General features: G+C 47.7%; 1 protein-coding gene across 1 annotated transcript in view; it reads right to left on the minus strand.

The window, feature by feature from the left end:
- NUP160 (nucleoporin 160) overlaps positions 1 to 20127 on the minus strand; it is a 521427-nt gene that overhangs the window by 428883 nt on the left and 72417 nt on the right. Inside the window, exons 7-8 of the mRNA XM_085646519.1 lie at positions 17795 to 17953; positions 566 to 643 (exon numbers count right to left, since the gene is read on the minus strand). Coding sequence (XP_085502645.1) covers positions 566 to 643; positions 17795 to 17953 — 237 coding nt within the window. The remainder of the gene's footprint in view (positions 1 to 565; positions 644 to 17794; positions 17954 to 20127) is intronic.

Raw genomic sequence — 20127 nt, forward strand, 5'->3', positions numbered from 1 at the left:
GCACTCCAGAGAATGAACTTTGGGCCCTGCCTGTCTACGGGAATTAGTTCCAGTCTCAAGTTAAGTTGAGGCTGAGCGAAGGATCTTGCTATGTGGCACTTCATATACAGCGAAGTTACAGAGCCATAGCAGTATTCCTTCTTGGATGTGGGCAATTTCCCCCACACACCGCTGTTATATGTTGAAACCATTAACGATATGTTTAAAAAAAGTCTCGGCTGGCAATGGCACTGGCCAGACATACCGCTTGCATGTCTGCTGGCATTTTAAAAGCTGCCAAATATAACACATTTCTTAAAATCATCTCCATGGCTTCAGTTCTATGTTTTTTCTGCCATTTTATGCATTTGTGACTTCAAGAGTGACCGTAGCTGGGTTAGATATGGTGCACTGGCATTAGAAAAAAGAAAATACAGGTGGAATGCAAGGACACAAATGGGTGCTTCAGAACGGAATACCCACAGCCCTACTTCAGGCTACACCGATCGCTAGTCCCACACAAGCTTTACTCTGACACCCATCAATGTCGTTCTTAACGGTGTCTCTGAAACAAAGCACAAGTCACCTGGTTTGTAAATAGCGTTGAGAGGTGGTCCAGGCTGTAGCGATTACTTTCTGCACTCACCAGCTGAAAAATGCAGAACTGGAGAAAAAGAAAACAAAGAAATTAACATAGAAAAAAGAAGCTATTGTACAAGTCATGACTTAAAGTAGTTAAGGTCTAAACCGCTTGGTATTGTGGGGGTACGCGTATTACAAAATAAGGAGTACATGAAGCAAAGAAGAAGAGGGAAGAAAAGAGAACAGGGGAGAAAGAACAGGGGAGAAAGAGGACACATAGGAGTGAGACACAAAGCCCATCAAAAAGATCCAAAGCAAAACCGATGAAGGAAGAGTTACTGAAGAGAAGGAGAGGAACAGAGGTAATGCAGAGCAGATGGAGTCAAGGGAGAGAAGAAACAAAGGCTAGCAGAGAGGTGAGAGAAAAAGCCAGATAAAGGGATGGAATGAGAGAGGAAAGCGAAGCAGGCACGAAAGACAAAAACAGAGAAGGAAAGCTACCAAGAGTGCAATGGGGCAAGTTATCCTAAATACCTCTTCGACCTCTCCGCTTTAGAGAGGCACCGATCATCCGGCATGGATTCACAACCGACCTCTCAGCTTTAGAGAGGCATCAATCATCCAGCATTGATCCACAACCGACATCCCAGGATTATAGCGGCATCGATCTTACAGCACTGATCAACAACCAACCTCTCTCAGCTTTAGAGAGGCATCGATCATCCAGCATTGATCCACAACCAACCTCTCTCAGCTTTAGAGAGGCACGTTCATCCAGCATTGATCCACAACCGACCTCTTGCAGCTTTAGAGAGGCATCCATCATTCAGCATTTATCCACAACCGGCCACTCTCAGCTTTAGAGGCATCAATCATCCAGCATTGATCCACAACCGACATCCCAAGATTATAGAGGCATCGATCTTCCAGCACTGATCAACAACCGACCTCTCAGCTTTAGAGAGGCATCGATCATCCAGCATAGATCCACAACCAACCTCTTGTAGCTTTAGAGAGGCATCGATCATCCAGCATTGATCCACAACCGACATCCCAGGATTATAGAGGAATCGATCTTCCAGCACTGATCAACATCCGACCTCTCAGCTTTAGAGAGGCATTGATCATCCAGCATTGATCCACAAACAACGTCTCCCAGCTTTAGAGAGGCATCTATCATCCAGCATTGATCCACAACCAACCTCTTGCAGCTTTAGAGAAGCATCGATCATCCAGCATTGATCCACAACCGACCCCTTTCAGCTTTAGAGAGGCATCTATCATCCAGCATGGCTCCACAACCAACCTCTTGCAGCTTTAGAGAAGCATCGAACATCCAGCATTGATCCACAACCGGCCTTTCAGTTTAGAGAGGCATTGATTATTCAGAATTGATCCACAACTGACCCCTCTTAGCTTTAGAGAGGCATCGATCATCCAGCATTGATCCAAAAACGTCTCAGCTTTAGAGAGGCACGATCATCCAGCATTGATCCACAACCAACCTCTTGCAGCTTAAGAGAGGCATCGATCATTCAGCATTGATCAACAACCAACCTCTCCGGTATCGAACATCCAGCATTGATCCACAACCGGCCTCTTGCAGAGTCTTCACTGGCACAATCTGGCAATCGTTCACATCCTGCCACATTATAAAGACAATGGTGCCTCGTATGAACCTATTGAAAGGACAATGGTTGATGGATTTAAAATCCTGGCCCACCCAAGGGTGGAATGCTTTGTCATTGGGCCCCAACTCACGGACGGAAAAGCATCAATGTGGGCCTCTAACCTGACGCTGCAGGAGCTCTTAAAGGTAGAAAACAAAAATTCCACTCCAGTGGATGTGGGGACTTCGAAAATCTGGTGTGGGTGTGATGTGTCGATAATGTTGAGACGGATAACTTAAAACTACTTCCTGGTGAATCAGAAAGTGTTATAATGGTCCCAGTGGGTACGATTAAAAACTTGTTACAGGAATAGTTCAACCTTTGTAAGGAAGGTCGACATGTTTCAGTCTATTGGATGCCCTAAACTAGGCGCCATGGGCTTTCTCCAAGATGTACCCATTATTTTGATCACATAAGCAGGGGTTTTTCTGTTATTAGTATTTTAATGTCCAAAAACGAACTATTCCAAGGTAGTGCAGCAGTGAGATCTTCAATGTTCACAAGAGAGCCAGAGAGAGCGTGGATGTCATCAATAAGAGCTTCATGGTTGATAGGCTTAAAAAGCCGTTTAACAAAAGAGTTTAACCACAGAGCAGATATCACTCTCTTCCAGTGCATACATAAAATCACCCACCACCTGCAAAGAGGCAGCTTCAGCACTGCTCGTAGGCCCATAAAAAAGAATAACAGCTACAAAGTACACTGCATGGAGACGTCCTCCCGAGTTGGAGGAGGACCACTGTGAATCACCAGTCACCATCATAGGGAAGATGCTGCCATCCCCAGAGAGGGGCAGCGGGAAGATGCTGCCATCCCCAGAGAGAGGGGCCGGGGATGCTGCCATCCCCAGAGAGAGGGGCCGGGGATGCTGCCATCCCCAGAGAGAGGGGCCGGGGATGCTGCCATCCCCAGAGAGAGGGGCAGCGGGAAGATGCTGCCATCCCCAGAGAGAGGGGCAGCGGGAAGATGCTGCCATCCCCAGAGAGAGGGGCAGCGGGAAGATGCTGCCATCCCCAGAGAGAGGGGCCGGGGATGCTGCCATCCCCAGAGAGAGGGGCCGGGGATGCTGCCATCCCCAGAGAGAGGGGCCGGGGATGCTGCCATCCCCAGAGAGAGGGGCCGGGGATGCTGCCATCCCCAGAGAGAGGGGCCGGGGATGCTGCCATCCCCAGAGAGAGGGGCGGCGAAGGCATGCTGCCATCCCCAGAGAGAGGGGCGGCGAAGGCATGCTGCCATCCCCAGAGAGAGGGGCGGCGAAGGCATGCTGCCATCCCCAGAGAGAGGGGCGGCGAAGGCATGCTGCCATCCCCAGAGAGAGGGGCGGCGAAGGCATGCTGCCATCCCCAGAGAGAGGGGCGGCGAAGGCATGCTGCCATCCCCAGAGAGAGGGGCGGCGAAGGCATGCTGCCATCCCCAGAGAGAGGGGCGGCGAAGGCATGCTGCCATCCCCAGAGAGAGGGGCGGCGAAGGCATGCTGCCATCCCCAGAGAGAGGGGCGGCGAAGGCATGCTGCCATCCCCAGAGAGAGGGGCGGCGAAGGCATGCTGGCATCCCCAGAGAGAGGGGCGGCGAAGGCATGCTGGCATCCCCAGAGAGAGGGGCGGCGGGGGGGGCATGCTGGCATCCCCAGAGAGAGGGGCGGCGGGGGGGCATGCTGGCATCCCCAGAGAGAGGGGCGGCGGGGGGGCATGCTGGCATCCCCAGAGAGAGGGGCGGCGGGGGGGCATGCTGGCATCCCCAGAGAGAGGGGCGGCGGGGGGGCATGCTGGCATCCCCAGAGAGAGGGGCGGCGGGGGGGCATGCTGGCATCCCCAGAGAGAGGGGCGGCGGGGGGGCATGCTGGCATCCCCAGAGAGAGGGGCGGCGGGGGGGCATGCTGGCATCCCCAGAGAGAGGGGCGGCGGGGGGGCATGCTGGCATCCCCAGAGAGAGGGGCGGCGGGGGGGCATGCTGGCGGCGGGGGGGCATGCTGGCATCCCCAGAGAGAGGGGCGGCGGGGGGGCATGCTGGCATCCCCAGAGAGAGGGGCGGCGGGGGGGCATGCTGGCATCCCCAGAGAGAGGGGCGGCGGGGGGGCATGCTGGCATCCCCAGAGAGAGGGGCGGCGGGGGGGCATGCTGGCATCCCCAGAGAGAGGGGCGGCGGGGGGGCATGCTGGCATCCCCAGAGAGAGGGGCGGCGGGGGGGCATGCTGGCATCCCCAGAGAGAGGGGCGGCGGAGTGGCATGCTGGCATCCCCAGAGAGAGGGGCAGCCGGGGGGGGGGGCCGATGCTGGCATCCCCAGAGAGAGGGGCAGCCGGGGGGGGGGGGATGCTGCCATCCCCAGAGAGGGGCGGCGGGGAGGGCATGCTGCCATCCCCAGAGAGAGGAGCGGCGGGGGGGGGGGGGGCATGCTGCCATCCTCAGAGAGAGGGGCAGCGGGGGGGGGGGTAGGGGAGGGACATGCTGCCATCCCCAGAGAGAGGGGCGGCGGGGAGGGCATGCTGCCATCCCCAGAGAGAGGGGCGGCAGGGAGGGCATGCTGCCATTCCCAGAGAGAGGGGCAGCGGGGAGGGCATGCTGCCATCCCCAGAGAGGGGCGGCGGGGAGGGCATGCTGCCATCCCCAGAGAGAGGGGCGGTGGGGGGGGGGGGGAAGCATGCTGCCAACAGGAGAGGGGCAGCGGGGGACATGCTGCCATCCCCAGAGAGAGGGGCAGCGGGGGGGGAAGCATGCTGCCATCAACGGGAGAGGGGCGGCGGGGGGCATGCTGCCATCAACAGGAGAGGGGCCGCGAGGGCATGCCGCCATCCCCATAGAGGGGGATAGGGGCATGCCGCCATCCCCATAGAGGGGGCAGGGTCAGGCTGCCATCCCCATAGAGGGGGGCAGGGGCATGCTGCCATCCCCACAGAGGGGGGCAGGGGCATGCTGCCATTAACAGGAGGGGGGCAGGGGCATGCTGCCATTAACAGGAGGGGGGCAGGGGCATGCTGCCATTAACAGGAGGGGGGCAGGGGCATGCTGCCATTAACAGGAGAGGGGCAGGGGCATGCTGCCATTAACAGGAGAGGGGCGGGGACTCAAAACAATCATGAACAACTGCCCAAGGCCTTCATTAATCTGATCTGCAAAAATACCATCAGGTTTGGAGGACAACGTCCTCCCAGAAAATGTACCAGTTGTGAACCTCTAAAACAAGCCAGTGAAGGCAGCGAGAGGAGCTCCTGACAGCGCAGCAATAAGAACTGTCCCCGGAGTGAATATGCATTCAGAGCATGGTCGGGATATGGCCTTATGTCCAAAATGTGGCAATAAAATCAGGGACACCACTGAGTTCAAACAAGATGTGCATACAAAAGTGCAGCTATACAATCAGCGGGTATAAATGAGTACAACCATACAGTGCGAGTCATTATGACTGAGTATAGCCATACAGCGGTCTGTAGGTAAGAAAGAATGAAGCCATGTTGTCCTCATCCTGTTAGTGGGTCACACTGCACTCATCTCTCCCCAACGCTCCTAGTCAAGGAGTTGGGGCTTGTAGGTCTTCTGCGAGTGGACCCCGGACATTAAGTGAGTGGACTTTCTTCGTGGACCGATTCTTGCTTGCAGCTGAAACACTGTTTTAGCTAGCTCAGCCAACAAGTGCCTTCTCTTCGATTAAGAGTACTTGAACATGGTTTCTTCTGCATCACGGGTACCATCGTAAGAATAGGTCATTTTGAAATGTGGATTTTCCTGGTCAGTTATGTCCCCTATCTTGGACCCCAACGGTTCTATGTGCATGTCACAAGTACATGTATGTTCCCTCCAGTTCCAGTTATGAAGACGCAAATACATGTGCATCCACCGTCAACATGTCCTCTGTCAGATCCGCCATGAATAGGCCGGATATTCCATTCCTAAATATGAAAGGCCACCGGCTTTATATGGTTCACTTATGCCATTTTACAGTCCAGGCAAGTAGGCCCTGATTCTGTCATCAAACTCCTCTTGCCTTCTGCCTCTGAAAGCTCCAGTCTGAGCCTGCATCTGTGACCATGAACTTTGTCTCATTCTCTGCGCGGCTCACGAAGCCTGACATCAGCCTATTCTCTGCCAAGAACTGTATTTCACCTTCGAATTATCTGCTTCCCCCTCAGCCGATGCATTCCTGCCTAGTAGTTTAAGTAAACATTCTTCCAGTTACCAAGCAAAAGGCCCGGCTTCTCTGTCCTCATGCAAGTAATTCATAGCCCTGTTACCATGGAATATTCCTACCCCCTCGCATTCAGTGTAGACACTTAGACGCTTGTACACGCACGCACAGTCAGTATAGAATAGATTCTGTCCGAGAGTCCTTCTTTTGTGGATAACATAGTTCTTTAAACATAGGATGTTAGATATGATTTGGGATTAGGTTGACTTGACCCCCCAGACTTTGTCTCCACATGTAGAGCTAATGTCAAGTCCCCTTCACCCCCTAGTTACACGTCAATTACACGTCATGCTGCTGCGCGCGCATCTATGCCAAGTATTATCTTATAGATCCACCTATGTATGACATCATAACCAATTATGTTCCTTTTTACTCCTTATTACACCCATTTTCGGTTACGCAGGTAAAACGTCAATTTCCTTATCAATTGTTACGCCTACTGTATTCGCTTCATTGTAATGTATGTACTATAAAAGTTACTTCTTGTCAATAAAGTATGTACTTCACTTCCTGAACCCCCGTGGTGATGGAACTTGGAGCATCCGATTATAATCGATTATTGGAATAAAGCCCATTCCGAACCTCTAATATCACGGATTCTGCCCCTCATTTTACTGAGCTATTTTATTATGATTCTGTATCAAATTCAGTCCCGGTAAAGGAATTTTATTTACCACATGATGGCGCCCGAACAGGGACACTTTCTCATCTCACGCGCCGGCGGTGAGTTGTAGGCCCGGTCTCCTGCCACAGCTGGACGGACAATTACGCGTACCAGCAGGATTTCCTGTATCTCCCTCCGGTCAAGCGGGGGCAACTGAGACTGCGATCAACACCCAGACGAGGCGGTGAGAAGTGCGAAGTATCCCGACCAGAGCCTAGCTGAGAGAGCAAGATCCGAGGTATACAGAGACCCACCAGTTCGAAGTCAAGCCCAGTTTCCGACGAGTCGAGTCCAGTCCGGTTCAAGTTCAAGTTACCGAGGCCTTCCGTTTCCGAAGCTACCCGGTGAGTACCATTACTGGGGAGGCATTTCTGACGTGCACATAGGTTGTGCCGATCAAGACGGGTTTGGGTACACAAATCCGGTCTGCACTGTTTTAGCAGTGTATCTGTACTGTTTAGCAGTATATCAAGTATTCCGAAGTATCTAGTTATTGTCAAGAATTATGCTTGGTGATTAGTTATGCAGACGATCATCATTGTTGTTTATTTTAAAGGTTAAAAATGTTTAATGTTTAATGTTTAATGTTTAATGTGTTAAACGTCCTGCATATTGTGGTATGAATGGTTGTTCATTAGTGTGCTTTTGTATTAAGTGTGTTCAAGATTAAGTATCTGATCAGTTGTCAATATGCCGCTCTTTTCGAAATTAAGACAGATCACCACTAGAAAAGGGGTACTCGAAGAAGCCGTCCCTATTCCTCCTAGGGATACTCCAGGGCACTTCATGTATCACAAACATGGCTTAGACGCTATATTATTTCTTGATTTATGGGTAGACTACACCAAGGGATTACCAGAAAGTCAGAGGTGGCCCGCAGCGGGGACCTGGGATGCAGAATGCATCATGAAAGTCGAGGAAGAGTTATGGAAAAGGAAAGTCAGACAGTCACAGAAAGACGCCGTTGACTTATGGCGTAAAGAATCTCATAGACGTACAGAAAAAGCACGTAGACAGGAAGAGAAGAGTAAAGAGAGTTCAAACAAAGATCGAGAAAATATATTAATTGAGGAAGGTATCCGAGTGAAATCAGAACAAGTAGATAGACAAAGAAATGCCCTCATGAATGGTATGTATCCCCTTCTAGCCGAAGGATTACCTAAGGCTACTCCAGAGATACCGAAAGACTTGCCACCCCCATTATTCCCAATTAAGGTACATCCTAAGGGGCATCCTAGAACCGCAGAAGATGTTTTTCTTTCCTCATATTTAGATGACGTAGCTCCCGAGTATGCTAATTCCGCCCCACATAGACCGCATACCAGGGAGGTCCAACGCCAAGATCCAGCACCCGTATCCCTACAGCAACAGATCGAGTCACAAGTTCCGGCAAGCACATCCGTTTCTGCATCTGTTCCTACAGCTACTTCTATAGCTGTGTCCACACCTATAGTTGCTATGTCACGTTCGACGAATCCTTTCACACCCGACGCCCCAGATGGGGCCACGGGAGGTGCTACCAATATTTTTTCTACGCCACCTAGAATAAATAAACTTATTTTTCAAGAGTCAGCGCATTCACGTACACCCAAATTCGTAAGTGACCGTGCGCTTAAGGAACTTCTTATAGATTGTAGATATGACCCGGTGACCGGTAAAGAGGACGAAATGATCCTGGCATCATTACGTATCAGACGAGCCGCAGTGTATTTAGCGAAGTTACCAGGAATGACTGCGCATCTAGACAAAATATACCATTTTGTCCAAACAGGGCGAGATCCAGAATGTATTAACAGAGCTATGGAATACCAGAAAGTAGAGATACAGGGGGAACTGTTACGTTTCCTCATAAACTGTGTGATCAGAAATCAAGACCGACCGGGGGTAGACCCGGATGCAATGCAAATTCTTACAAGATGGAGCCAGAATATATCAGAAGGGAGACACGATAAGCAAAATTGTATAATAGCCATGTGTCGAAAGATCCGTAAAGAAATAGAACGCCTACACGAAGAGAGATTAGAGGCAGACGAGTTCGAACAAAGCGAGGAAGAAGGGTCAGGACTGCCCACAGGACAGTCAGACACCATAGCCTATGTAGGTAGAGGAAGATCTTGTAATAGGGATCAGACTAGATGTCATACTGACTCAATACGTCCGATATGTCCAGACAATAACAAGAATTTCCAAATACCTATAATTAATATAAGGTCTAACGAGCATTCGTTCCAAACCGCCGACAAACTACTCCGAGAACGAAGGGGTTATCATTTTCTCGATTCTATGGATGAACAAGATTTAGCCAGGGCAGCTGTCCATTGGGTGGACAGTCCCGGAAAATATAGTGATGCTACAGTAGTACGCACATTTTTGAATCTCACCCCAGATGAACAGAGGTTAGCTGGGATTTATATGATTCAACAACTCATTATACTATATCGGAGTCAGCATTCGGACCCTGGTCCCTTACCTGACATATTGACTGAATTGCTTATGAATAAATGGAGAGGTCCAGGTACTGAATTAATTAAAGAAATTCTAGTATCAAGAAAGCAGTATTTTCTTTTTGTATGCTCAGAGCATGTCTCATTGCCCGGCAAGGAAAGAACCACGTATCACATGGATAGACAGAATCCCTTACGAGAAGTGCACCCAATAAAAGGCGAGGACAACGAGTTTAGGCGCGTATTTGTATATACGCCCATATCAAAAATAGAACTGTTACAAATGAAGAAAGTGGTACCCAGTCATGACAAAGATCCAGCAGGTTTTCACCGAGAAATTAAAGACATGTTACTCATGGGAGAGTATACCTATCCCGACATTATGACAATATTAAAGGTGTTGATGCCTGCTGGCATTTATGAGAAACTCAAGGAAAAAGAGTGGGAGGTAGGAGACCAAAAGATAGAATGGTCAGCATTAGAAGCAGAAGAAAGGGCCCGAGGTCCAGGTTCGGGGCTTGGGGACAAAACTAAAGCACTACCAGGTTTACTAGTACAGGTACTGCCACGTTTATTAACTACGAAAAAGGAAGATTGGGGTACAATTTCAGCCTGTAAACAGAAGCAAGATGAAGACACTAGTGATTACTATGCCCGATTCGAGAAATGTTTTGGTATAAATAGTGGCATAAAAGCAAGTAGCGAATCATACCCGCATCTGTTTGTAACAAAATTAGTAGAAAATACCCTGCCCCCAGTAAAGAATAGAGTATTAAAATTCGAGAGTACCTGGCAAGGTAACACTCCAACACAAATGTTACAAATGTTACAGTACCATCACAATAGAATTAGAGAGGAACAAGAACATGAACAAAGACGCATGAAAGACACGAAAATGAAAATGCTAGTTTCTCAGACAGTTCCAGCTGAAGGACATAAAAAGGGTATGACACATTCCGATTCAGCAGGACCTGTAAAAGGGACATGCAATTATTGTAAAAAAACAGGTCATTACGTACACGATTGTCCAGTTTTAAAACATAATATCGCCATAGGTAAAACACAAGAAAGATCACGGCCACTAAGACAAGATCAGAATGAACAAGGAGCTATGCAGCATGCCCAGGCCATGCCAGCCGCACAACAGCCAATACAGTTTGTGCCAGCTGCACCACCGTTGCCTGCTGCTGCCACACAGACCACAACACGACAAATGTATCAGACTGCACAGTATGAATATCCTGAGTATCAGCGTTACGCATGAACTAGCCTAGAGAGGGAAGTTGACTTACCCCTTATCGAGATTCCTGTAGATCAAGAAGGACCTTATGTACATAGTGAATTATTAGGTCAAGATAGAAAATTTTTACTCGATACAGGGGCAAGTCGAACAACTATAAAACGTAGTGAAGTTCCAGGGGCACCCCTCTCAGGCTCTCAGAATATTTCCCTTGGTTTTTCAGGAAAACCTATTGTTAATGAAGTATCACAGCCTCTTCCACTTACGATAGGACCTCTGACCCGAACTACAGATGTATTGCTTACTAAATCGTGTCCAGAAAACTTGCTAGGAATAAAAACTCTGAAAGCCCTAGGAGCCATAATATGTTGTTCCCCGGAAGGAGTAAGGTTGTTTTTACGTGATTTTAAAGGTCACTATGTGTCTAGAGACATGGATCCCCGACTGCAGACTTTACCTACACATGTATGGGCACAAGGCCCTACTGATGTTGGTTGCATGAATATTACACCATATCGAGTCACACTAAAGGCAGGAGTGGTGCTTCCACGAATGCGACAATACAAGTTACCACCAGATGCTGTAGTGGCTTTACTACAAATCATTGACGAGCTAATTGCCCAAGGAGTAGTTGTAGAAACAGACTCCAATGTATGTAATTCACCGATAATTCCGGTTCTTAAACGAACAGATCCCACAGCCCCGCCAGTATATCGATTGGTTATTGATCTGCGCGAGTTAAACAAATGCATTGTGCCACAATTTCCTGTGGTTCCAGATATCTCGTCATTATTGACAGCTATTGATTCCGAAGCAACATTCTTTACTGTAATTGATCTTAAGAATGCCTTTTTCAGCGTCCCAATAGATCCGGAAAGTCAATATTTGTTCGGATTTAGTTTAAATGGGCGTAGCTTTAAATTCTCACGCGCACCTCAAGGATTTACAGAAAGCCCCAGCATCTATAGCCAAGCACTGAAACGAGAACTTGACAGTATCCACATGCCAGTTAATACTGCCCTGCTTCAATACGTCGATGATCTGCTGATCACCGCGAGAAGCGAACCGGAATGTGAAACAGCATCACTGACAGTTTTACAATTTCTAGCCGAAAAGGGGCACAAGGTGTCCCCTTCTAAGCTGCAATTCTGTGTCCAGCGAGTTGTTTACCTTGGACACTCGCTGTCCAAGGAGGGAAGGCAGCTTACACCCGACCGCATTCAGTTAATAGCTAACATGTCAATACCCAAGACACAAAAGGAAGTACGAGCTTTCATAGGCCTCACGTCATATTGCAGGCAGTGGATCCCTCAGTACGCATTTCTAGCAAAACCACTCATTCAGTTAACCACACAGGAGGCAGCCACACCGACTGTTCTCCCTTGGACTCAGGAACACACACAAGCTTTTGAAAGCCTAAAGAAAGCTTTATGTCAAGCACCCGTTTTAGCAACGCCATGTTACAGAAAACAGTTTACACTCTGTTACAGAACGCGAAGGTACTGCCTTGTCAGTACTCACACAGGAACAAGCAGGAGCACACAAACCATGTGCTTATTTTTCTAGTACATTAGATCCCGTAGCTCAGGCTTTGCCTGCATGCCTGAAATCAGTAGCAGCGACAGCCTTAGCAATCAGACAAAGCGATGCCATAGTGTTAGGACATCCATTGACAGTTCAAGTACCACATGCAGTAGAGGTTCTTGTGAATAGAACGCAAACACAACACTTGACTATAGCGCGACTTACAGGATATGAACTTACATTGTTTCAGCCACATATAGAAATCAGACGCTGTAACACATTGAATCCTGCCACACTTTTGCCAGTAATCGGAACAGACCCACTAGCCCATGACTGTATTGAAGTTATTACGATAACGACAAAACCCAGACAAGACTTAACCGATGTCCCATTATCAGATCCAGACCTGACATTGTATGTAGATGGTTCATGCATGAGAACAAGTACAGGAGAGTTAGTGGCCGCTTACGCAGTCACAACAGATACTGAAGTCATTGAAACTAATCGTATAAATACCTTGTCAGCTCAAGCCGCAGAACTCATCGCTCTGACACAAGCCTGTATTCAAGCCACGAATAAAAAAGTCAACATATACACTGACTCACGTTATGCATTCGGAGTTGTACATGACTTCGGCGTGCTGTGGCGAGAGAGAGGTTATTTAACTTCCCACGGTGCCCACATTCAGCACGGACCCCTCATTCATGCCTTATTAAATGCAATACATCTACCCACTGCAATATCAATTATGAAATGTAAGGCTCATACGAAGGTTACTGATATCATTTCCCAAGGCAATGATCTAGCCGACAGAACAGCTAAACAGACTGCTCAAACTCAAACCCCCGACATGACAAAGACAATAGTCCCGACACCGACACATTGTATGACAGTTAAAGATCCTACTCTTGACGTAATTGACATACAGACACATGCTACACCAGACGAAATAAAGAAATGGACTGAATTAGGAGGGATCCAAACGGACCAAGGATGGATAATGAAGGAAAAGTCTGTGTGGTTCCTTCCTGATTCAATGGTCCAAGTTATAATTAACACTATACATAGTCCAGCACATCTAGGAGAAAAAGCTATGCTAGACAGCATTCAACACATTTGGTTCAATAAACATTTACGAGCAGCAGCAAAACAAAAGGTCCGTACCTGTATGATCTGTTGTCAGTTTAACCCAGGAAAAAGCGTTCCCGTAGAACAGGGTGGATTTCATCCTCCTCATCATCCTTTTGAAATACTCCAGATGGACTATATCCAGATGGAACGATGTCGAGGATTCAAATATGTTCTTGTAGTTGTCTGCGCTCTGTCCCGTTGGACAGAGGCATACCCGGTTTCAGATTACACTGCCCCGACTACTGCCAAACAGTTGGTTCGAGAATTCTTCCCACGATACGGTTTACCACGTGTTGTTCACTCAGATAACGGCCAGCCATTCTCATCCGAATTAATGAAACACGTTTCACTTCTGTTAGGATATCAGTGGAAATTCCACTGTGTCCGACACCCCGAGGCAGCAGGTCTCGTAGAAAGACATAACCAGATATTGAAAATCAGAATGTCCAAAATATGCAGAGAGAAAGGTGTCGACTGGGTAGTAGCGTTACCCGTTGCACTCTTTTACATGAGAATGGTAGCACACTCTCGAACAGGGCTATCCCCGTATGAGGTGATCTTCGGCAGACCACCGAATATGTGGGGGACGCCTATACCACGCAAAATAACTGATATTGACTGTAATATGCTGACAGATTACTTGGCTTCCTTGATGTCTGCACTACAATCTTGTCGTTCACAGGTAGCTGCAGCCTTTCCCGACAACACTGAGGTGAAACCCCATGACGTTGTTCCGGGTGATCTTGTCTTTGTGAGGAATTTCGACCGAAAGACTCAGCTGGAGCCCAGGTGGAAATCACCCAAGTTGGTCCTGCTGACCACAAGGACAGCCGTGAAGATCGAGGGCCGCAAGGGCTGGATTCATTCAAGTCATATCAAGAAATTTCATGGACTATCCTCGGATATAGACATTGTGCCATGCACTCCCTCACAGACTGATTCAAAACTTCCTTTGGTTGAAAAGACTGAAACCGAACTCTATAAAGTAAAATTGAGGCCTAGAACGTCAGACAATTTGATTGTTTAAGTCCTCTCCAAGGTGAAGCGGTTGAATTTGTCCCTGACATGTATCCTCTAGACCTGAATCATGGACAGTCGCGAAAAATGTTGAAACGACAGGCGTATTGTAAATCACTGCGTAGCCACTGTATAGGGACATTATTAATTCTGTTTTTATTGAGTCTTTTAATAATTATTACAAGTATGTTGTTGCACATATATTACCCTATTTCTAGACATGTTTATAATGTTACTGCTGAACATTCTTTTAGTGACTTACCTCCGCATGAATTGTCTTATAGACTTGCGCTGCGCAATAATACTTTCATTAGTATGTTACATCATTCCCATCAGACTAGTAATGCCACCAATTGTTGGGTGTGTGGCCGACTCCCTCCCTATCAGAATTATGAAGGAGTCCTGCCTTTCTTTCCACATCCATTCACACATAATGGCTCCTGTGGAGCATGGTTTAGTTTAATCAATTCCATAGACTCGGACACAGCAGTTTACCAAGATCATTGGGTATGGGGAAACCTGAACCTAGTTTTACTCAAGGTCTGTTACCCTGACAAGGAGGGTCGCCCCAAAAGAACAGGAACTGATCTAGAAAATGAAGTATATGGATTAGGTAATTTTACACCTAATCTCATGATTCTAAATGTCGTATCCGAAGTTGAACTAGTCTTACCCACCATGTCAGTATTCCCAGCGAAGGGTGAATTGTGTGTAAGAAAGGTTGGTTCCATACACATGGGCCATAGTAAATGCACTACTATAGTAGAATTCAGTGATCAAGGCAAATCTTCATTTAGAGCTTCTCGCCACTCCTACTTTATATGTGGTCAGACTGCATATATGCGTCTACCTCCAGATTGGGATGGTACCTGCTACATTGCATTCCTTTTGCCACCTGTTTTTCTAGCTCCTCCTGATTATTACAGAAATATTCATTTAGTACACAACAGAGAGCGGAGAGATCTCCCCATTGTCGATTACACTGAGACGGCATGGGACAAGTATGTAGATTTTAATAAAGGCATCTTTCCCTATATAGGTACTGTTACTAATAGTAATAGTAAGCTGATACGTAGATTAACTAGAACCCTTGAAGCAGTAGTGAATGAGACTATTTCCGCCCTAGGCAATTTAACAGAAGAGCAGTCTGCTATGCGGATTGTTGTGCTTCAAAATCGTCTTGTCCTTGACGTCATCCTGGCTGATAGGGGCGGAGCTTGTAGGGTCATCGGATCAAGCTGCTGCGTATTCATACCAGAAAATTCGCCATCTGTATATAAAGCCATCACTCGCCTTCATAAGATTGTAAACCAGATACACCAGAACCCAGGCACTTGGACTTGGTCCAGTTGGTTTTGGAGTGTGATATCAGCCTGGGGATGGAGAGTTTTATCCTTCCTAGGTATTGGCCTTCTCATACTATTCAGTTGCTGTCTATGTCTACAATGTGGACCAGCGATTTGTGGTCTGTGTGCCACATCGTGTATTCCACCACCAAGATTTCATTCAAGATCACGGAAGAAGAAAGAAGAACAAATGATGCTATATGAACAGATCAATGGATTGATGAAGATTGATATCTCTTGAAGGGCAAGTAGGGGACAAGGAGGGAATGTGGAAATGTGGATTTTCCTGGTCAGTTATGTCCCCTATCTTGGACCCCAACGGTTCTATGTGCATGTCACAAGTACATGTATGTTCCCTCCAGTTCCAGTTATGAAGACGCAAATACATGTGCATCCACCGTCAACATGTCCTCTGTCAGATCCGCCATGAATAGGCCGGATATTCCATTCCTAAATATGAAAGGCCACTGGCTTTATATGGTTCACTTATGCCATTTTACAGTCCAGGCAAGTAGGCCCTGATTCTGTCATCAAACTCCTCTTGCCTTCTGCCTCTGAAAGCTCCAGTCTGAGCCTGCATCTGTGACCATGAACTTTGTCTCATTCTCTGCGCGGCTCACGAAGCCTGACATCAGCCTATTCTCTGCCAAGAACTGTATTTCACCTTCGAATTATCTGCTTCCCCCTCAGCCGATGCATTCCTGCCTAGTAGTTTAAGTAAACATTCTTCCAGTTACCAAGCAAAAGGCCCGGCTTCTCTGTCCTCATGCAAGTAATTCATAGCCCTGTTACCATGGAATATTCCTACCCCCTCGCATTCAGTGTAGACACTTAGACGCTTGTACACGCACGCACAGTCAGTATAGAATAGATTCTGTCCGAGAGTCCTTCTTTTGTGGATAACATAGTTCTTTAAACATAGGATGTTAGATATGATTTGGGATTAGGTTGACTTGACCCCCCAGACTTTTCGTCTCCACATGTAGAGCTAATGTCAAGTCCCCTTCACCCCCTAGTTACACGTCAATTACACGTCATGCTGCTGCGCGCGCATCTATGCCAAGTATTATCTTATAGATCCACCTATGTATGACATCATAACCAATTATGTTCCTTTTTACTCCTTATTACACCCATTTTCGGTTACGCAGGTAAAACGTCAATTTCCTTATCAATTGTTACGCCTACTGTATTCGCTTCATTGTAATGTATGTACTATAAAAGTTACTTCTTGTCAATAAAGTATGTACTTCACTTCCTGAACCCCCGTGGTGATGGAACTTGGAGCATCCGATTATAATCGATTATTGGAATAAAGCCCATTCCGAACCTCTAATATCACGGATTCTGCCTCTCATTTTACTGAGCTATTTTATTATGATTCTGTATCAAATTCAGTCCCGGTAAAGGAATTTTATTTACCACAAACACATGCTAATGCGAAGGCTGCTGTATGCCTCATGTCTAATGATACTTAATCTCAGAGTTTGCCCCACAGTCTGGAGCAGTGCAGAGGGTGGATATGAACTCCATCGGATTACGATGTTGAACCATGTAGGAGACAAGTTCAGCATGGTCCTTCGACGCGGTAAGGAAGTATAGAATCAGTAGTGCCACCCCTCTGAGTCAAGCTCAGTCTCTTAAGGTCCCTCAGGAACCTGTGCCATGTTCCAGGTGTCGGATGACGAGCTGCTGCACATTCTACTGGATCAAAACAAGTAAAAGCATTGTAGAAGTTGTATAAAATGTTCGATCTCAAACAGCTCCTCAGAGTAATCGGAGATGCGGATCTGAAGCTAATGAAGGTTACTTTGAGTAGCCTACTTATTTAAAAATTTGTCTGGTAAAAGTTGTATTGCTTTAATAAAAAAAAACAAAAAAAGCTTTAACTAAGGCTATCTCCAATTGGAGCAAGACTGCAAACTCTTCAGCACTATGGATTAATAGACAGCTGACATCTTACCACAGTTTCTCTGCACCAAATACACATTTACTATTGTTTTGCTGCTACTGTACCTGTCCTCGTCGTGGTGCATGCATGTAAACTCCGAGGTAGAGCCCCATCGAAGGGGAGAACGCGAGTCGCAGCTTATGGCCAGTGCCAGCAGTCTGTCTCAGTTCTTTGTTCACAGGCACAAACTCCAGCATGTCAGCCACCATAAGGCACATCTGGTCCTGTTGAGGGAAGGAAGATCGTAAACACAACGCCACACTTTGTATACAACACTGAACGTACTCGGATGTATTCCTAGGTGTGCTGTAATGTGTATGGGCACGGATCTGTATATCATGTATACCGTATAGTATCCTTCCCCTGTATACTACGCATTATGCACTCTGCACATTGCATATACTGTCTCTGTACACTACAGCACAGCACGTAGAGCATGGAGAAGAACCCCATACATCATATGTACCATAAACTATGCACTGAAACCCATGCATACAGTAAAGCTATGATTAGCACATCAGTTATGCTGTAGGTATGCTATGCCTATACATCAAGTAAAACAACATTGCTTACTGCGGCTACCCTTTTACTTCTAGTACAACACAATTTCTTTACTGAAGGGGATTCTGTCCAGTAGAGGTTGCTACTCAACCACATTGTGAAGGAAGAAGGAAAGGCACTTTGGACGTCAGAACTAAAGTGAAGCCTCCCCGGGCCCATACCTTCTCCCATGTGCTTATGGCCCCTGCACACATGCCCAGGGCAGGCCACAGAATGCAGAGGTGGCCTCCCCAAGCCATACCTTCTCCCATGTGCGTCTGGCCCCTTCACGCATGCCCAGGACAGGCCACAGAACCCAGAGGAGGCCTCCCCAAGCCCATACCTTCTCCCATGTGCTTCTGGCCCCTTCACGCATGCCCAGGACAGGCCACATATGAACCATTTTCCCCCACATAATCTAATCCACAACCTGCTGCCTATTCCTGTAGTAGAGCAGGATCTGCTTCACGTTTACCCCCACTTTTTGCTGTTTCACTGTTTTTCAACTTTAGTCTGGCTGTGGCCCTGCTATCCAGGGGCCCCAGCCTAGCTGCTTCCTCTCTAAATTGATTGCATGTACTTTTGGTACACTTCAGATTGGCTCTGGAGAGCCCTTATAAGTCCCTAGTATATGGTATACTATGTACCCAGGGCATAGGTACCCCAGAGGCCTACCTGGGGCTGAAGCATGTATTATGCCACCCTTGGAAAGCCACCCAAAATGACACCACAGGTCTGCTACTGCAGCCTGAGTAAGGTGGTGCAGGCACCTCTTAATGAGATATAGGTTCACTATAGGTCACCATATACTGCACATACAAACCTATCAGTCACCCCTATGGCAGTCCTTATCAATCCTGAAGGCAGGGTGCTTGGTTATATGTGAGGGGGTGACCAGGCATGAGCTGAGTCCCTCTACAGCCTTCGGAGACCCTTCTCCGGGGTGGTCAGTAGTACAGCCTGACCATATACTCTTAAGTGCATTATAACCAAACAGTAAATGCTAACTTTGAATTGACTGCACGGAAATATGCTGTGTTTGGTGTCAAACACCTTGGAATCATACCCCCACACCAGTAACTAGAGGGAGAGACATGGCAGCACTGGTATACCCGGTAGAAACTTAATAGAGGCCTGGCATCACAAAATGGATGCTGCAGCCACAGACACAAGTCTGGCCTCCTACTGCTGACCGAAACTCCGGCAGGGGAGGCCTGGACAATCGGTTTCCTGTCACAGGGAGGTGTTACCACCTCCCAGACAGGCCTTAGTGGATTAGGGCTGGGTGGGAGCACTCCAGGAGTGCTTTGAAGTCCTGCACTGGGGGCACATTTGGTGTCCCTGTGCATAGTCCAGCTCAGACCGGTTCAGGGGGTTCCAGCCCCTGCTCTGGCACAAAACTGGACAAAGGAAATGGGTGTAGCCACCCCTCTTTCCAAACCGTCCCATAGGTGGGTCCCCAGAGCTAGTCCAACCCCTTCCTTAGGTATAAGTAAGGAACATCTGTAACCAGAATTTTAGATTACCCTGGACGAAACTCGGAAGCCGAATCCTGGACCTTCTACGCTCTGCTCAAGACCAGAGGACTAAAGCAATGTCACTTGGGGTCAAGGAGTGACTCCCCTGCTTGGCAGGCACCAACAAAGCAATTTGCCGGTCTGCATTTCCGAAGCTCCCGCCGGACTCAAAAGTATTTGCAGGCCAGGAAAAGGATTTCCAGACATCTCAGAGGCCGACCCGAGTCCCCAGCAAAGCTGAGACCCGCAGCCCTCGTGAGTAGTGTGGTACCGGAACTCCTGGTCACCGTGCATTTCTGCAAGTGCATTGATTTCGACGTCTTGAAGTCGTGCTTGGGCTC

The sequence above is a fragment of the Triturus cristatus genome, chromosome 3_1 (genome assembly GCF_964204655.1).
Source record: "Triturus cristatus chromosome 3_1, aTriCri1.1, whole genome shotgun sequence".
Classification (NCBI taxonomy): domain Eukaryota; kingdom Metazoa; phylum Chordata; class Amphibia; order Caudata; family Salamandridae; genus Triturus; species Triturus cristatus.